Source organism: Musa acuminata, unplaced genomic scaffold (genome assembly GCF_036884655.1).
Source record: "Musa acuminata AAA Group cultivar baxijiao unplaced genomic scaffold, Cavendish_Baxijiao_AAA HiC_scaffold_1047, whole genome shotgun sequence".
Taxonomy (NCBI): domain Eukaryota; kingdom Viridiplantae; phylum Streptophyta; class Magnoliopsida; order Zingiberales; family Musaceae; genus Musa; species Musa acuminata.
This window is the reverse complement of record NW_027021261.1, coordinates 124483-142865: the sequence shown is the minus strand read 5'-3', so window position 1 is coordinate 142865 and position 18383 is coordinate 124483. Positions and strand designations below refer to the sequence as shown.

The following is an 18383-nucleotide window of genomic DNA, read 5'->3' as shown; positions in this document are numbered from 1 at the left end:
ATATATATATGGTTATCCTCACCAAGCCATGGGTTGAATAAAGGGACTAGCATGCATTATGATTCAAGATTCTTTAGACTTGGAGCTATCATACTATATCTTTTGCTTCCAAGATCTTTAATGATTCTCTATTACAGTCACTTGAGAATATAATCTTATATATATATATATATATATATGTATATTGAAGTTAAATCTGCACAAAAGCAAAGGAGAAAAGACTTGAGGTGGATGAACATCCACTGCAAATAAAGATCTGCTTGTCCACCTACAATCTACAAATTATCATCACAGCTACTGCCTTCCTCATGTAACTGTGTACTCTTCTTGCATAAAAAGGCAGGGGAAGTGAAAAAGGTAGAGAGCAAAAGTGAAGCACTTGATCATCATCATCATCTTCCAAGCCTCGATACTTCATTTTGCCAAGTGATAATGACACATTATTAACAAATGCTTCTTAATTATAAACATCATAATGACACACAAATGCTTCTTAATTGAGTTATAACAGGCAGCTGTGGTCTCTGGAAGTGCAGCAATCACAGTTGAAACCACAGCAATTTGATGGACAACACTGGCGCAAATGTGAAGGATTTCCATCTCCTTTGATAAATCTTTTTACCTCACTGTGCATGCAAGAAACGTCACCATGATGGCTTCCCCTGATCACCAATCAAATCAGTCAACTCTGTGGATGCCGAATACTAATTGTTCTATGAATTCTCTCACATCTTCTGACAGGAATAGCTTTCTGTGGAACGAAGAACCTAATTTCATCTCTATGCAGCCTTCTAGTACTTTTCGTTGCCATTGATCTGCATGCGTCGACTCTTTCCCGATGAGACAACAGAGCACTGCAGTAAATCTCTGTGGCAGCTTCTCTGTTTAGATGTCGAATCTGTACCTTAGCATGAGTGCTGCATGGAAGTAATCCGTATTTAATGTCTCGGTGTTTGATAGCTAGAGGTCTTTGCCCTGTTTAAGCGTCAAACCTACTCGAGCCCATGGATTTCAAGTCAAGGATGCACGAGGCCATCTTAAGCAACATGGAGACCATGGATTTCCTACCTAAAGGAAATAAATTTCTCGTAGTTATATTGTTCAGATTATCTTGTTTTGTCCCTGCAAGTAGAGATCCATCTTATGCTGTTACGATTGAGATTCCCGGTGCAAGTGAGACGGGAAGAAAGGAAGAGAAGGAGCTGAGCCAGTAACCTGCAGTAGTGAGCAGCTATTTGAGTTGTTCCTTTGGCCATTCCAATGCTCGCTTGAAAGTTGTGTGAAGAGTGGAAAGCCCGCAACCCCACACTCAACTCTCTCTCTCTCTCTCTCTCTCTCTCCCTCTGCCCCAGTCGACAACAGCCAACCTATCTCATGATACATGTTATTCTTCTCGCCCTCCTACTTTATTCCTTTGCCACCCTCACGCGCATCATGTACACTCCAAGCTGTCCTTTAATCGCTCACGTAATTGTGGTAGAAGCATCTGCAGGAAATATAAAACAGTTCGATGCTTTTGTTGCGAGAAGCAAAAACATGCCATGGAAACTGGCAACGACGGGTAGGTGTTTTCTTTGGTATAGCAAGAGTTTCCAATGCTCCACCAAATAGCTTCTGCGGGATCCGGTTCAATTTCTTCTTGTTCCGGTTCGAACCGCCTACAAAGTGTGCAATTGGACCCAAACCGAACCGCGCACTTCGATCGAAGCCGCTCTTCGCGCAGCCCAGACCAGGAGGAGTAACGCGCAGAGAAAGCTTCGCGAAAGGATGAGAGCTCGAAGAAGGGAAAGGGTGAAGAAAAGCTTCTGCATTCCTCCCCTGTTTGAGGGCAATATCAACAACATAATCAAATCACCAGCTTTATCCAGTGTTAGACTGGAAGAGGAGGAGTTGAAGCTTCTTAGTTTATCTCAAAACTTCGACACTTTTTGTGTTTCTGTGTCTTTAGGCTTAGTTTGCTCTCTCTTTGTGCTGTGGGTAGAGAGAGAGAGTGCTTAGATTGCATGCTTGCCACACGTTGAGGTAGGGAAAGGAACTTCAGTATCGGAAATGGCGGATAGCTCAACGTCGTCGTCCGCTGGCGCCGGCAGGTTAAGGTCGATAAGGCCGAAGCTGCGGACGTAGTTGGTGACGGCGGGGACAGGGGAGGTGCTCGACGGCGATTTGTTGGTGACAGAGGACACAAAGTGCGACCTCTTGTGGCCGCCGAGAGCTTGGCCGGAGCTGAAGACTCTGAAGCAAAAGGGGCACTCGTAGACTCTGGCATCGGAATTGGTGTCGACGCCGTCGGTCGAGCTGGCGACACGGCGTTCCACGGCCGGGACACAGCCGTTTATTCTCTTGTGGCTCGCCCGGTGGCCGCCGAGCGCTTGGTACGACCGGAACACCTTCTTGCACGCGTCGCACTGGTGCCGACTCCTTCCCCTCCGGAGCGGGGGCCGCGATCGGGCGGCGGCCCAGGAGTCGCGGGAGAGCATCATCAGGCAGAGGGCGACGTCCTCGTCGGGGGTCGCCTGCGAGACGGAGCTCGCCGGCTCCGCATCCGGTTGATCCGGCAAAAGGGCAGTGGCCCCAAGGCGGCGCTTCTTCGTTCGGAGGCGACGGGCGCGTGGTGACTCCGTCTCGCTCTCCGAGTCTGGAACGACGACGCAGGGGCCAGCTGGCTCGTCGGCGGCGAAGGAAGAAGAGGAGGAAGAGGAGAACTCTGAGTCCACGAGCCGGAAGTTCTTCCGGAGGTTCACCCGGAGGCCATAAGAGAGTCCCACCTCCACCGCCTCCTCCTCTTCCACGTCGCCCTCCGCCGCAGCATGACCAGAGGAGACGGAGGAGTGGGAATCTCCAGGGCGGCACGACCTCGACCGAGGGGCTGTGGAGGTGACGTGAGAGCGCATGTGACGGCCAAGAGCGTAGCCGTCGGAGAAGCGGCCGAAGCAGACGTTGCAAGTGCGCCCGTCCATCGAAGCAAACAGTAGAGGAGCACCGGAGATCAACCTAAACTGGGAAGCTCTTCTTCTTCACAGAGGACGAGGAGAAGGCAAGTGTTGAAGAAGAGAGGGAGCTAAAACAGTGCAGGGTGACAAGCATTCCTCCACCACCTCACCACAAGAAGAGAAGGAAAAGGAGAGAGATGAAATGAAAAGAGGAAGAGAGAGAACAAGTGGAGTGTATCTTTCGGCATTTGGAAGTCAAGACACGGAGGGAAGGCATTAAAGACATTATGGGAACCGCATCTGCACGGTTGCATGCATCTTTCTTATCCCCTCTCCCTCCACTGTGTTTGCGACGACGGTGCACGAAACATGGGAAAGTTATCAAGGGTTCCTCCGGAATCAAATGCCATACCCATCCCTTTCTTAGTACTAAACCAACAAATGTTAATTACTTCATGTAAGTGTACATTATTTTTCTTTCTAAAAACATTGGGCAATTTAGTTTCCCCTCATATAAGTGTATATATTGCATTATAATTAATTTCCACTTTCTACTGTAAGCTAATGTTGACTTGAAATTATAAATTACATCACTGTTCTTTAAAGCGGATATGGTCAAATATAAGCAGTTACAATTAATTATGCAGCAGCTCAAAGTCAAAACTACTGTGATGACAACATCTCATCTCTTCTCTGAGTTCCAATTTATGGAGCTGCAATTTGTGATTTGTATTTAACTCAAACAAACTGAATTTGTAGTTGGAATTGGAATCAGATCAATTCTAATAGAATCGTCAGAAAAATAAATAAATAACAAAGCAAAATATAATTTGGTGGAGTCTCTTTTCGAGTTGGGTGGGTGGATGGGTGGGTCCATCGAATTTTAAGAACATATGGGTGAGACAAGTCCGGAGGACGATAACCATCAAACTGTATATGTCTAACCGGAAACTAACTGAGATCTAAACCCAATAAATTCGTGAATCCAACATGAGAAGCACACGTAGGTTATCGAGTCGAGTCTCAAATCCATAAACATGATGGGGTGTATTGAGTTGACACATTTGTTCCCATAGTGATAACGGGGAGGGGGGGAACACATGCGTGTATACGCAACTAAGAAGAATACGCAGACCAGTCCTTCATGATCATGTCGGCAACGAGTACGACATAAGAGTGCCATCAGATTGCGGTAGCTGATCACTTTCTTGACTTCAAAGACGAGCGGTCGTCACATGTTGGGTTGGACTCGGAAGCCTTCTTCAAGTGGAGTTTTCTCGTGGAATTGAAGTGTGTTGTCTTCCACACTGTGGCCATGGAGCTCTGTTGTCTTCTAAGGAAATGGCGTTCGAGAAAAGGGAAGCTGAGACAAGGCGATGGATGCCGAAAGAGAGAGGAAAAGTAGAACATATATGACTAGAAGATTTAGGAGAGAGGACGATAAAGAGAGAAATTAATCAACTCTTTGACCATGCAAATGGCTTAAAGATCATCCTGATGTCAAAGCCAACTGAAGTGAGATGTTGACTTGGTCTAAATTTGATTACCTGCACATACACTATTATAGATTGAATATAAGCTCAAAAACTTATAGATTGAATATTATCAGCATAATGATGTCAAAACTTATATCATTTTATAATTTTGTTATTAATAATATATTGTATATTTTCACTCATTTAAAGATAATGATAATATATTTATCATTGCTTTTTAAAAAAATCATATTATTAAATTTTGATGATGAAATAGTCCATTAATCCAAATAGATGCATGATCACGATGATGTCAATAGCTCTCAATCAAACTAACCAAGCTGAATGACCTTTAGAAGCCTTCTATTTGATCCTAAAAGGCTAACTGATCTCCATCTTGATTCTCAAATGTCTATTGTAGAATCTTTTGAAGCCTCAAAGATCTATTTGATCCTAAAAAGTCCACTTACTTCGATCTCGATCATGATCAAACTCATATTAGGGTAGCCTTTACTCAAATAAGGGCAATCATCAAACAAAAGGGGTATAGTAGTCCTTCAAGGAAAGTCCTAGCCGCTAGCATCCTATAAGAAAAGTCTTTAAATCCTAAAGAGAACCAAAAGAAGTCTCTTGCAAACCTCAACCTACTATAACTTTTTCAACTTAAAAAATAAGAAGAGAACGAGGAGAATAGAGATGGGGAGGGTTATATATAAGTTCCAATAGTCAAAGCTTTGCATCAAAGCTTCATCTGTTGGCAATTCAAACCTCAGAAAGAGACTTCAACGATAAAAAAGGAGAAGATCAAAACTGATCGTGACACACAAACTATCGAGAGCATCTATGTGTTGTCCAAAGACAATCTATGTTCTTATACATCCATGAGCTTTCTATCACGTTTTAAGGTCATAGTTTTAAGTTTGGTGGTTAGCACTTTAGCTTTACAAGCAATATGGTTGTTTTCTTTTGGTTTTATACTTAGTTTTTCTGCTATATTTTTCTTCTTTATTAAAACTTCTATCCGAAAAGTGATATCGGTTGACAGATCATCGAACCCGAACCTTATATAGATCAAGTGATATCAGAACAACATTCTTATAGATGATAACTATAAAACAATGATACAAAACTTTTAAAGAAGAGCTACAGGAGTTGGAGTCTAAGCCACACTCACTACAAGGAAGAAACATCGATGAGATGGTAGCCAACCATCCAACAATTTTGGCTAGCATTATTGCCTAGATGGCGATAATTGGCCCAGCATATGAAGACCGTCAAGAGCTAGATGCAAGCCAAAAATAATCCTATAGCTAAAGATAAATAAGCAAATAGTGTCACAGCAAAAGAGAGAGAGAGTCGTTTCTATCTAAGACATGCAACTACGAAGAAAATGTTACTGAATAGAACATCACAATAAGAACTCGACCCCATCACATCAAGGCTCATATCAACATACGTTCCTACGATGGCTCAATCAACACTAAGGTATTAGACTCATGGATAGATCAACTTAATATTTATTTTGATCTATATTATTATAACAATGAGGATAGGGTGATGCTTATCGACTCAAGCTAATTGAACACATGCTCGTATGGTAGAAAGCCTATCTTCAAACTAATAGCGATGAAGGCATGTCATGAACATAATTCAAAAGGCTTATACTAGAATAATTCTACCATATAGAGTATATCAAAAAAAGATGAAGGAAGTGACATTAACTACACCAAAGAAGGGACTATTTCATGCATGAATACACCATCAAGTTTTGACAACAAGTGGTGATACTCAAAATTTTTCTTAACAATCACTTGACGATGATGAAATACACCCATTGGCCTCTATGAACAGATTCATGCAGAATGGAGTCCCATCAGATTATATATTTTTTAGATCACTAATAATATGACAATGGTAATCGAGAGAATGAACCACACCTGTACTAAGAAGCTTGCGGATAAGGCTAAAGGGAGCTACCAAAAGAACTCTTCCCAAAATAATAGTCGAAGAACGATCAAATATGAATTTGAGTCTATTGCTAATGTCTATACTGAAGGTTATAGCTCAAATCCAACTCTCGATCTAGAAATTCAAAAAGAATTATTCACTCTTAAGATCTAAGTGAAACAAGAGGTCATTGATGTGATCGTTAATTTCAAAAGCCAAAAGAACCTTATCTCAATGAGCTTAGTCAAGAAGCTCGACATAGATACGACATCGCATCTGCACCCGTATCATCTTGGATGGCTTTATGATGATGTGGAGACAAAGATCAACCAACAATTCAAGATTCACTTTGCCATTACAAAGGAATTCATCAATGAGGTGATCGTGTGATATGGTTCCACTTGATATATATCAAGTTAATTTTGGAATCTCTATTTATGAGATCGAAATGTCATTTACTTTCACTAACCCTAGAAGTATAAACTCTAGAAGGATGGAAGGAAATTCTTGTCACAGGAGATGAGATTGGTTCAACGGAAGACTTGATATTCATCGGCCAAGGAAAGAGGATGGTGAATGCTCATCGAAAGCTTATGGCTCTCACTTCTACATGCAAGGCCTTCCAACATAATGAAAGAAGAGTAGAAGCCAAAAGGGGTAATAGTAACCTCAAAGCCCGAAGAAGTCCAATAAAGCCCTCGAGTCGATAAAGAACCCTATCAAAACAGTGCATAAATATGACATGGTCAGGTAAAATGACACCAACCACATCGACGAACCAAAATAAAATATTCAACCTATAGATGGAGAGAGAAAAAATTACTAAACAAGATTCAATGGGGTATCAATCGCCTAATTGAGAGAGTTATGACTAAGGAGGATCTCAATAGCTCTTAATCAAACTGGCTAAGCTCTATTGAAGGGGCTCTTGAAGTTTCAAAGTCCTATTTGGTTATGAAAATACCATTTATTTTAATCTAAATCTTGATTGGACTCAAATTAGGATAGCCCTTACTCAAATAGAAGTAGCTACTAATGAAAGTGCAATATCCAAGGAAAGTCTTTAAACCTTAAGGATTAAAGAGAATCAAAAGAAGTCCCTTGCAAAGCCTAGTCGACCCTAGCTTTTCTAATCCTGTAAGAGAGGAGAGAGGAGAAAAGAGAGAGAGGGTTTTGCACAGCTACAACCCATCTTCTAGCCACAACCTTCTTATTCAATGTTCCAAAGGCCAAAGATCTACATCAAAACTTCATCCAACTACTATGAGAAATCCCCAAAGCCTACTGCTTGCTACCTGCTACATACTACCTACTGTTTAAACCTCATGAGGAGGTTCTAGTAGCAAAAGAGAAGGAGGAGATCAAAATCAACCATGATATATAAATTGTTGAGAACATCTAAGATTCTTTAACATTTCCGATTAACATGGATGAAAAAACTCAACTTACTCATATTTAATGATTATCATTAACTAATTTAAAATTATAAATACATAAAGCATGAATTAACTAAAATATCACTTACAATAATATGGTAGTTTCAAGGAGTAATGATAATTAACTAATAGAATATAGGGTGAATTCTCGTAAAAACCTTATAACTTTAAGAAATTTTTAAAAGTTTTCACATAGCTCACCTTTTCTCAAAATAATCATTTTGTCCCCATTGTCTACCACCATCGTCCCTAGCCATGCCTTCACTCACTAGTCACCTCTCTCGTTGTAGCTGACCCATCTAGTGATGGAGACACAACAATCCTCGTCGGATCAGTGATGGAGGTATAGCCTCTACTGTCTCTCCATAGTCAACGATGGAGGTTACATGCAAAGTTCACTCTCATCGCCCTCGCTTGTGGTTGATAACGACAGGGGATTGCGAGCAATGGCGAGGGCACACCTCCTCTTTCCTCACCGATAATCGATGGTGAGAAGGTTGCCTCGTCCCTCCATGACTGGTGACAAAGGTTGTGGGCATGGATGGGCTGCCTCCTTTCCTCCTCTGCAGAGTGTCATTATCATTAGGTCCAGTGGGATTCGATAGGGGTTGCTGCACCTATGTCATTGGGTGGGGGGGATGTGTTAGTTGTTCTTATTGATGATGACATTACATGCCAACCATCGAGGGTTATTGCGCCTTTGTTGCTGCGCATTCGATAGGGGTTGCTGCACCTATGTTGTTGGGTGGGTTGTGGAGGTTGTGCCTCTATCACTAAGCAAGTATGGTGAAGAGATCCACTCAAAAATAGGGGTGGCCAACGAACGGAGGTGGTGGTGGGTCCGATGAAGGTAAGATAAAATGATCTTTTGTAGGGCATTCTACCAAAAAAAAATTCAAAGTTGGAATCCTTTATTAAAAATTCTTAAAGTTACAAGTTTTTTTTCAGAAATTCGAAATACAATATATATATATATATATATGCTAAAATTAAATCTTAGAAGAATTATAAAAAAAGCCACTAAATTTGGAGGATGTCTATATGTACAATTTTGCCTTTTATTTATTTATTTATTATCCTTTTCTTTGTTCCAAATCGTTTTGAAGCCGTTCGGCGGATCCCAACGGCTCTAACGGCGCTTTATATATTTCGAGAATTCCCCGTTGCACTTTGGTGCTCTTCACTTCTTTCATATTCCGTATTTCCGCTTTTCCCACTTCCCTCGTCGGCTCCCCTGACGCGTCTCCTTGTGTTCCTCCTCCCGTGTATCGTTCTAGCAGAGAGCCCCCATGGTCGACTCTAGGGTTTTCGTCGAGCAGCGAGGGAACCCCGCAAGATCCGAAGCGGGGATCGTCTCAAGAATCCTCCTTGAGAATTTCATGCGCCGCCGCTGGCTCGAGAGATCGAATTCGGGGATTGGGTCAACTATATTGCCTGCCAGAATGGGAGTACGCGTTGATTGCAACCTCTCTCCCTTTCTTTTTTTCTTGAATTCCTTTGTGCATTAAAGGGAATAGGGTTTGTTCTGTAGGTGGAATGGGTGCGACGATGACACTCCTATGTAAGCTAGGGCGTTCTCTTTGAAAGATTCCATGAAGATGGGATGCAGGTATACTTCATACCCTGTTCCAAATCTTTAATGCGTCATTGACAAACTTACCCCCCTTTTATCGATTTCTTGTGCTGATTTCTGGCGTGCATTTTGTTTTCTTGATGTCGGTTCTCTGTCTCTTGTCTTGTTTGTTTCTTTGTTGAGTGCGGAGTATGTGATTTAGATGTCATATTTTATTAGTAATGTAGTCATTTTGATATCCCGTTGCTTGGATGAATGATGACGCGCTTATCGCTGCAAGTTGTAGCTTTGATTGGAAAATTAAAAATTTTAAACAGCTAAGTAGATAGGCTTTCCGTCGAGTCTTCAATCTTTCTGTTACTGCAATCCAGATAATGTCTGTACTGATTAACAATACTAGTTAATTTTTTCCCCTTAATTGTTTCTTGTGTGTTCTTAATATTCTATTTCTGCCTCTTTTTCATCCAACTTGCTTGATCTTAGAGGAATTTTATTATCAGTCTCTTGATCTCAGGCTTGCATATCAATAATTCACCGAGTTTTCACTTGGTCTATTTGTGCTGATGAGATTACTAGAAACAGTCATATATGGCTATATATGTCTAAAATCTGGACAAAGAAATGGAGCATAATGATATAGTTTAGATCCAATTAGGTACTGAATTTCTATTTATTCTATCTATGCCTCTTCTTGATCCATATTATTTGGTCTCAGGGAATTTTATTATTATTATCTTGATCTCAGGCTTGAAGATCAAGAATTCTTTGAGTTTTCACTTAGTCTATTTGTGCCGATGAGATTACTAGAAACAGTCATTCATGGCTATAGATGTCTAAAATTTGGACAAAGAAATGGAACATAATGATATAGTTTAGATCCAATTAGGTATTGAAGAAAAACCTAGCACAATTACATGGTGACATTGCCCATAACATAATTTATTGTGTTTGCCACATGGTACTTCTTGTTATGGTACACTACCATGACAAATTTTATTTTTGCTAAAGAAAATTCTTTTCATGTTAGAACATTTTTTTTTTCCAATTTAAGATTGGAATTCCATTGCAGTCTAGATGTAATGATGTGAAAGGTTCATTGTTAGTTCTCTTAAACTTACATGTCTCCTTTGATAGAAAACGAAAGAAAAGAAAACAGAAGAACATTTTCTTTCCTGCTGTCTGGTTTAAAAAAATCAAGAAGAAATCCACAGTTTTTTTCTCCCAAATTTATTTGATTTTCCTACAGTTGTTGATTCTCCTAAACTTTGTAAACAGATATGATTTTCATATGTTTTTGTATTCCTTTTGCATATCTAAGTTCTTGTTTTCTTGATATGTTGTTGCACAATCAGATGATCAGAAAGTGATCCTGGCAAAATCAAATTAGAAAGAATCTAGATAACTAAGAATGTGCCCTATTGGCTTTGTTGAATAAAAAATTATCCCTTCCCCAGCAGCCTTTTTCCTCCGTTATATTTGGTTATGTACCTGATAAGCTTCCATTTAATCTGTGTTTTCTAGGATGCTATGACCTGGAACCAGTTTTGTAGGATGCTATGAGCTGGATGTTCATCTTCGAAACTCCTATAGATTTTGGGATGGCTAAAGGCTGAGTAGATATTCATCACTAAAGGAGTCCACTCCAATCAGAGTTGAAGTTACTAGTGGAATCATTTTTTTCACTCAGCCATTGAGCACTGGACCAACCTAAACTCGTTCGACCCATAAATGTGTCCACTGTTTTGATGGCTGCACCTCGGGGTTGAGTGTTTTCTTGACCTAAATAAAATATGAGAAGATTAAAAAGCTTTTGCTAGCCTAAACAGGCAACAACCACATTAATGATTGTTAAACCTCATAATGGTGCTCATTTAGTCCTTGTTCTTGTCGACCAATATCATGTTCTTCCATCGTGTATTATTTGCAAGTTTTGTTGATTCCATCTGACTTCATTGTCATGGATTCTGTTCCCCAGGGTGAAAGGAAAAAAATCGGTGCACTCAATTTCCAGGGTAATTTACCACCGCAGAGCTACTCACGATCCTCTCAATATTTATTCTCATGTCAGGTAAGTCGTGGCCTTACTCTCATGTCATGTGGTCGCAATATGTCTGTCTGTCTTTAGCTTGTCCAGTTGACTCGGTGACATTGAAGTACCCACCTGTTCTTAACAAGATGTGATTTAATGCATCCGTCGTCAACAAAACTCAACGGGTGGCGCAAAGTGGCTCCTCCCTCATTTGAAATAAATTTTGGGATCGTGCCCTTGCAATTCAAAATCCCAGGCATGGGCATGAAACAGTTGGCACGTCATTTGTTTGTGTGTCCATGTACAGTCGTCCTCGTCCCCAAAGCGAAAGGGCGGCCAAGGGGATTCGAGCCTTTTCTTACTGAAACCCCGAATAATTAGTATTAAAATTAATCACTTCGCACATCAATCATCAATCCTCCACTCAACATGCATATTTAGTATTAAAATTAGATAATCTAATTATATATGTACTTATCCATGTGGTTAACATCGTTTTTTGTTTCATTGTCTGCTTTAGTTAAAAGGAGTGGGGGGAAGTCCAAAAGGCAGCGGAAAGAGAGCGTGATTTCAACACAAATCCATGCCGTCCGTTCGGCATAGTCAATCCAACCTTAGGGTGTTCCGGTAATTATCTCCGACCAAATGTCCAAAGTCATAGTCTTATGTTTTGGTGATGGAGAAATAATATGATTATTATATACAATTTTTATGCTATATATTTATTTATTTATTTATTTTAAATTTTTTAATATTTTTAAAATATCATTTTGTAATTGAACATAAATAATCACTTCTTCTTTTTTTTTTCTCCTCCTTAGAGGACAATATAAGGGATGATAAGTGAGGTCAACACGATGATCAACATCAATGAGCATGGGTTTGGAAGCGATGATCGATGATAGATATGAATTGGGAGTTATAGATAAAAAAAATTGATGTCGAAGATAAAAAGGTCGATAGGTAACGATTGAAAAAGATATAGATAAAAAAGGATAAAATTAAAATTAGAGGAGTTCTAAAAGTAAAATATTATTTAATTAATTTTTTAAAATATAAGTAATAAAATATTAATAATAAATAAATAAATATTATTTTTAAATTTTTAGAAAAATTGAATAATAAAAAGACTCTACATAATAAGGTTCATTAATAAATACATAAAAGAAAGACGGGCTCGGCTTTGACGCTCCCCGGAAGCTGCAGACCGTCAACAAACAAAGTCCCGCCACATAACAACAAGAACTAAAACCGTTGCAGGAATTTTTTTTGTTCCACCGGTCTCCAGTGACCCTCCTGCGTGGGTCCCCGCACGGGCATCCTGCATAACCTGGCGGGTGAGCCACGAATGGGTCACGAAGTGTTGTGTTTTGTTTGTTCTGCCCGAATTAGATGCGTGCATATATATTTTTTCTCTTTTTTGTTTTTTTTGCTTAATTCCATGTCCTCCCGTCCCGACCGACTAAGCTCATGAGAAGAACAAGGCGCTTCTGCGCGTCTATTTCTCCCCGTGGAGATCAAAGTCGTGTTTAATTAAGTCGGAGCGTGAAACATTTTGCCACCGAGTTCCCTCCCTCCCTCCCTCTTCTGAAGAGATGTATATCGTTCACTTTCTATAGAGAGAGGAAACCAGATGCTTTGAACGGAAGGTAGGGGAAACGAACAGCAGCACGCGCCCCTTTGGCACATAGATAAGATGGCGATTCAGAGGGGAAGCACCCTGCTCCCCGCCGCGGCCTCCGCAGTCTCTCGCCGGAACCCTTGATGTACTATGCCCACTACCACAACCGCCTGAGGAGCTGGCCTAACACTTGGTTCGCTGCCGCCGCCGTTGACAAACCCCTCAAGCATGTGGTCTTCAAGATGCAGCTCAGTGACCAAACCCCTACCATAGAAGATCCCGCGCCGCGGCAGCGGCACGGCGGCGACGGCGGCGGCGGCGGCGGCGCCGACCTCACCGCGCTGTTCTCCGACAAGCTCCTCCTCCGCATCCTCGCTGCCGTACCGGACCCCCTCCGCCTCCCCGCCTCCCTCGTCTGCAAGCGATGGCTCCGCCTCGTCGGCCGCCTGCGCCACTCCCTTACCCTCCTCGACTGGTCCTTCCTCGACCGCGGCCGCCTCTTCCTCCGCTTCCCCGACCTCGCTGAGCTCGACCTCGTCCCTGGCTCCTTCGCGTCCCCTTCGTCCGTAGCTGCCAGGGGCCGCGTCCTGCTTTCCTGGGGTCCTTTCTCTGTCACGGTCGACACCAACGCCGACTCTCCTGTAGGTGAGTGCTGCTTCCTCGACCCGGACGTCATCGATCGCGGCCTCGAGACCGTCGCCCGCAGCTGCCCTGGCCTTCGGAAGCTCTCCCTCGTCGCCAGTGACTCGGAGGCCGGCCTCATGGCGATCGCTGGAGGGTGCGACACTATGCAGGAGCTGGAGCTCCATCGGTGTTCCGACCTAGCCCTCCGCTCCATCTTCGCCTTCAAGAACCTCCAGATACTGCGGCTGGTGGGATCCGTTGACGGGCTCTACTGCGGGCCTCGCGTCACCGACATTGGGCTCACCATACTGGCCCATGGGTGCAAGCGGCTGGTGAAGCTGGAGCTCAGTGGGTGTGAGGGTAGCTACGACGGGATCTCTGCCATAGGGCGGTGCTGCATGATGCTTGAGGAATTGACGATCTCCGACCACCGGATGGACGATGGTTGGCTGGCGGCATTATCCTTCTGCGGAAACCTGAAGACTCTGAGAATGCAGAGCTGTAGGAGGATAGATGCTGATCCAGGGCCATCGGAGCACCTCGGGACATGCCCGGCCGTCGAGACGCTGCAGATGCACCGGTGCCAGCTGCGGGATAAAAGAAGCTTACAAGCACTGTTTATGGTGTGCGAGGCAGTTAGGGATGTTGTGTTTGAACATTGTTGGGGGTTGGACAACAACATGTTCGCGCTTGTGAGCATTTGCAGGTATGTATGTTTCTTAGATTTACCCCCTAATTTGCTGTCATTTTATGATAGTAATTGTTGCCATTTCTTCGTTTTAGCATTTGCAGGTATGCATGTTTCTCTATGTTTCTTGTATTTACCCCCTAATTTTCAGTCGTTTTATGATAGTAATTGCTGCCATTTCTTGGGTTTGATGATGTAGTAATTGCTGCCATTTCTTGGGTTTGATGATGTAGTAATTGCTGCCATTTCTTGGTTTTGATGATGTGCCGGAAACTGTATGGTTCCATAGTCATAGAAAAGCACATTACAGAAGCTGAAGATCAAATTTGGTCCAAGTTATAACTTCACTCCTAGACTATTTTTCCTGGACCGCTCAGCTAACTTTGCCACTGAGGAAACTTCAAGTTTCTGATGTTTGCAATTGCCAGCAGATTGGCAGCCAGTCATGGTTAAGGCACACAGGCTGCCAATCTCCTTTATGATCAGTGCAGCACAATGTGCACCTTTTGGTGTTGTTGCCAGGGAGCTACCATATGAAGCTTGCTGCAACACAACTCATCGTCGGAGTTTAATTGCCTGTTGGTGACTATTTGTTATGTCGCCTATACTGTAGCGGTAACAGTCATCATCCTGAATCACTTTTTATTTTGATTTCTCAGTTCATCAGATCTTTATAAGTCAATCTTAGTCTTTGTCCACGTCCAAATACTAAGTCGGCTTTGATACCAAATGTCACGACTCGACTGACCAAAATGTTTAAGCTGGAGTTATCATAGTACACTCATCATATCCTTATAAGTCAATATTAATTTTTATCCATTTCCGATGTGAGATTAATTGGGGGTGTTACATAGGGCTTCTATCGATTGCTTTTGTAATTACACTTTATCTCATGCAGCTTTAAACTAAGTGTAAGGGAAATTGTTTTCTCCACAGAGATGCAGTTGTAATAGGTTTAAAGTTACATTTTGAACTAAGTCACTGCTCAATGATGTAAGGTTGGAATGGTTGGATAAATAAATCACTTTCAAGTGGTGCCAAATATGGTTTATAATTGTGTGTGTGTATATATAAACACACACACACACACACAAAGTTACTGTATATGGTTTGATGTAACTGAAGAATTTCTAACTCGTCAATTGATTCAATATGTGCATATATGCAGAAACTATATTCAAATATGTGCAGCTTTTTTGTTTAATCCATTTATTTTGAACTTGAAGAGCTGACCCCTTTGGTTGTCTTGATAACTCCACTTGCTTTCTTTTCTGGGTTCGGGGTTAAAAGTAATTGTTATTTGTGTTTCTCCAAGTCCTTACTGTTTCATCAGTTCACATGGCTAGTCCTCACTGGCAGAAACAGAAAAGACAAGTTTAACCACTGAAGTATGTACATGCTGCAAAACTTCTATGGAACCGAATGGATTTGATTTGGCTTGTTTTTAACGTATTTTCTTTTTTTTAAATTTTTTTTGAGATAAGAAATGTACTTTTATGGTGGAATTTGGATGAAGAAACAATACATGTCTACAATTTATGGTGCTTATTATTTTGGGTGGATATTCTTTGAGGAAGAGGTATTTTAAAGTTTGATAATTTTTGTTTTTGAAAAATTTGAATTTAGAAATGATGTATTTCTAAAAGTTTGAAAAATGTTATCAATTGTTTTAGTCATCTGTTTATATTGTATCGAGATCAAAACATTGAAACCGGACAACCAACTAGACCAAGGTGTGTATTTATCGAATTTGCCCAGGAATCAGTCAGACTTGGGCGGTTTTGTTAAGTTTTGGCCAGTTTGAGCTGATCCAGATGAGTACTGGACCATCTTATTTTTGCATTTTAGATTATAGTTAATATTTTCTTTTAATTCTTTGTTTTTGTTGATCACCTTATCACTTTCTCACTATGTTGCATCTTGGTTTATGGAGGCAGATGGACATAGAAATGATTTTGAATGTCTGTTGCTTTTGTAGGTGTGCCATTTTACAATATCTACTTGGGTTTTTTAATACAATATGTCCTATTAAAACTTACAGACACCACTGTGGCCATGGCAGCCATCAATCCATGCAAAAAAAAAAAAAAAAGAAAGGAAAAGGAATCTGTTATCTGCTTATATGATTTTGATGTATGATTGGAAAAATGGCTGTAGCTATTGATACCAGAATCATGCATGAAATCCCAATTTTAGAAGCTGGTGTCTCAGTTTTCTGTGTTCACGTCATCTTATAGCTGCTTTTATGGTTGGTCAGTCTTTTAACTGATAAAAGGTTAGATCTATTTCTTTGGGATGCTACCCTTATAAGATCTGACTATTGCTTATCCTTTTCCTACTTCAATCAATTTATATGGGTGTAATGGCCCACTTCTTATACCATTGATTAGGATTTTTATCTATTCTTTTCACGGAGGGGCAAAGTGGCCCAATGGTTATTTTTATGTGGATAATTGCTTATGATTTGAATTAAATTGCTTAAAATGTTATATTTCTGAAGAGGATTTAATATGTGGCTGATGATGGTTCTAGCGTTAAAATTACGGAACCTATTGTGTAATAGTACATATACCCTTAGTAGCTGGTCCGGTGCAATCAAAAGTCAAAACACTAGTTTTAGTATCTGATTTATGGCTTCATCAGCCAGCTACAGCTTATTTTATGCCTAAAAAGATTGATGTGACATTTATTTGATGCCTGGCTCTTGCTTCTATGTGTATGTGTGGGCGCATATGCATTTGATGCTTGCTAAGTCTGTGTATGTGTTTGTTTTGGTATTGTTTTTCCAAACAGTTATTGCAAGCTATAAAAGACTGATGTCTAAAACATTAAATTTTTTTTCTGTTTGTTCGTCATGAAACACTCAAATGGGCCTCTTGTCGTGTATCTTTGATTTCATTTTATATGTTAATGTTATAGATGGGTTTTCATATGCTCTCTCTGCAGGAGGGTGAAGTTTCTCTCACTGGAAGGATGCTCGCTTGTAACAACTGAAGGTTTCGAGTCGGTAGTTCTATCCTGGATGGATTTGCAGAGACTCACCGTCATCTCGTGCAACAATATAAAGGATGGCGAAGTATCTCCTGCTCTATCAAGCCTGTTCTCAGTCCTCAAAGAGTTAAAGTGGCGACCAGATAGTAAATCTGCCCTTGCAGGGACCGGCATGGCGAAGAAGGGCGCGAGATTTTTCAGAAGGTTGTGAAGTCTCAGATAGTGGTACGTTCATATACCTTCCCTCTCCTCCAAAGGAATAGAAAATTGAACCCAGTGGTCAAGAAGAGGTTGTAGAAGATTTGTGAACCAATTGAGCAGGAAACCTGTGTTTCCAAACTGATACAGAACCATCATTTTGTGGTGTAGCATGCAAAAGTAGTGTTGTACATTTCATGTACACGAGAAGAATGATGAACCAAAGTGCTTCATCGTTAATCATGTATGTGAAGCATCAAAAACTAACTTATAGTGTGTCCTAGCTATCCATGTACAAGGAGAGGATGGTTTTACAGCATCTCAACATACTACACATCAAATTACATATGACTCTATCTTCATTGGTCTCCATCTTGAAGACAACAGCCCAACTCATGGCAAATTGTGTAGGAGAGACTTAACTAGCTAAACTTACAAGCATATTCCCAATATTGAACTGTGCATTACACAGCAGCAGCATTCCATTTGAACTGCAAGCATCAAAGCAGTTTTTAGCGAGAGTTGATCCATTTAACTTTCTGCTGCAAAAGTTAAATAGATCTTCGAGACTTGATCCCAATAAATCCATCACAAGCACACTATAATCACCATCAACACTGAACTATTTCATGTTTGGAATTCCAGCTGCCAAACCAAATAAATAAAAGAAAACAATGAAGATTAAGAAAGTAGAACCAAACAATAATTTTCATTACTTTCTCATTGCAGAATCCTGAAAATTTTCCTGATAAATAGGAAAATGCATAAGAGAAAATATATGCAGGCCATTTCAGGTATTAAGTTATCCAGAGGATTAAATTTATAAACCTCGTTCAAACTACATCAAATTGTAGCTTATACACATACATTA

The 18383-nt window shown here is 40.9% G+C and overlaps 2 protein-coding genes across 2 annotated transcripts; one reads left to right on the top strand and one right to left on the bottom strand.

Moving 5' to 3' along the window:
• Positions 1-1792: 1792 nt before the first annotated feature.
• Positions 1793-3215, bottom strand: LOC103988963 (zinc finger protein ZAT9-like). Its single transcript, XM_009407694.3, has one exon. The coding sequence runs from the start codon at positions 2955-2957 to the stop codon at positions 1995-1997; it is 963 nt and encodes a 320-aa protein (XP_009405969.2). The 5' UTR covers positions 2958-3215; the 3' UTR covers positions 1793-1994.
• Positions 3216-8989: 5774 nt separating this feature from the next.
• LOC135665765 (F-box protein At5g51380-like) lies at positions 8990-17860 on the top strand. Its single transcript, XM_065177401.1, has 6 exons — positions 8990-9236; positions 9320-9397; positions 11337-11429; positions 11911-12017; positions 13010-14341; positions 17270-17860. The coding sequence occupies exons 5-6, from the start codon at positions 13155-13157 to the stop codon at positions 17523-17525; spliced, it is 1443 nt and encodes a 480-aa protein (XP_065033473.1). The 5' UTR covers positions 8990-9236; positions 9320-9397; positions 11337-11429; positions 11911-12017; positions 13010-13154; the 3' UTR covers positions 17526-17860.
• The last annotated feature ends 523 nt before the right edge of the window (positions 17861-18383 follow it).

Coding starts and splice junctions, on each gene's coding strand:
- LOC103988963 (XM_009407694.3), bottom strand. CDS start 2,957: ATGGACGGGCGCACTTGCAACGTCTGCTTCGGCCGCTTCTCCGACGGC.
- LOC135665765 (XM_065177401.1), top strand. CDS start 13,155: ATGTACTATGCCCACTACCACAACCGCCTGAGGAGCTGGCCTAACACT. Junction 14,342..17,269: donor GCGCTTGTGAGCATTTGCAG/GTATGTATGTTT, acceptor CTCTCTCTGCAG/GAGGGTGAAGTTTCTCTCAC.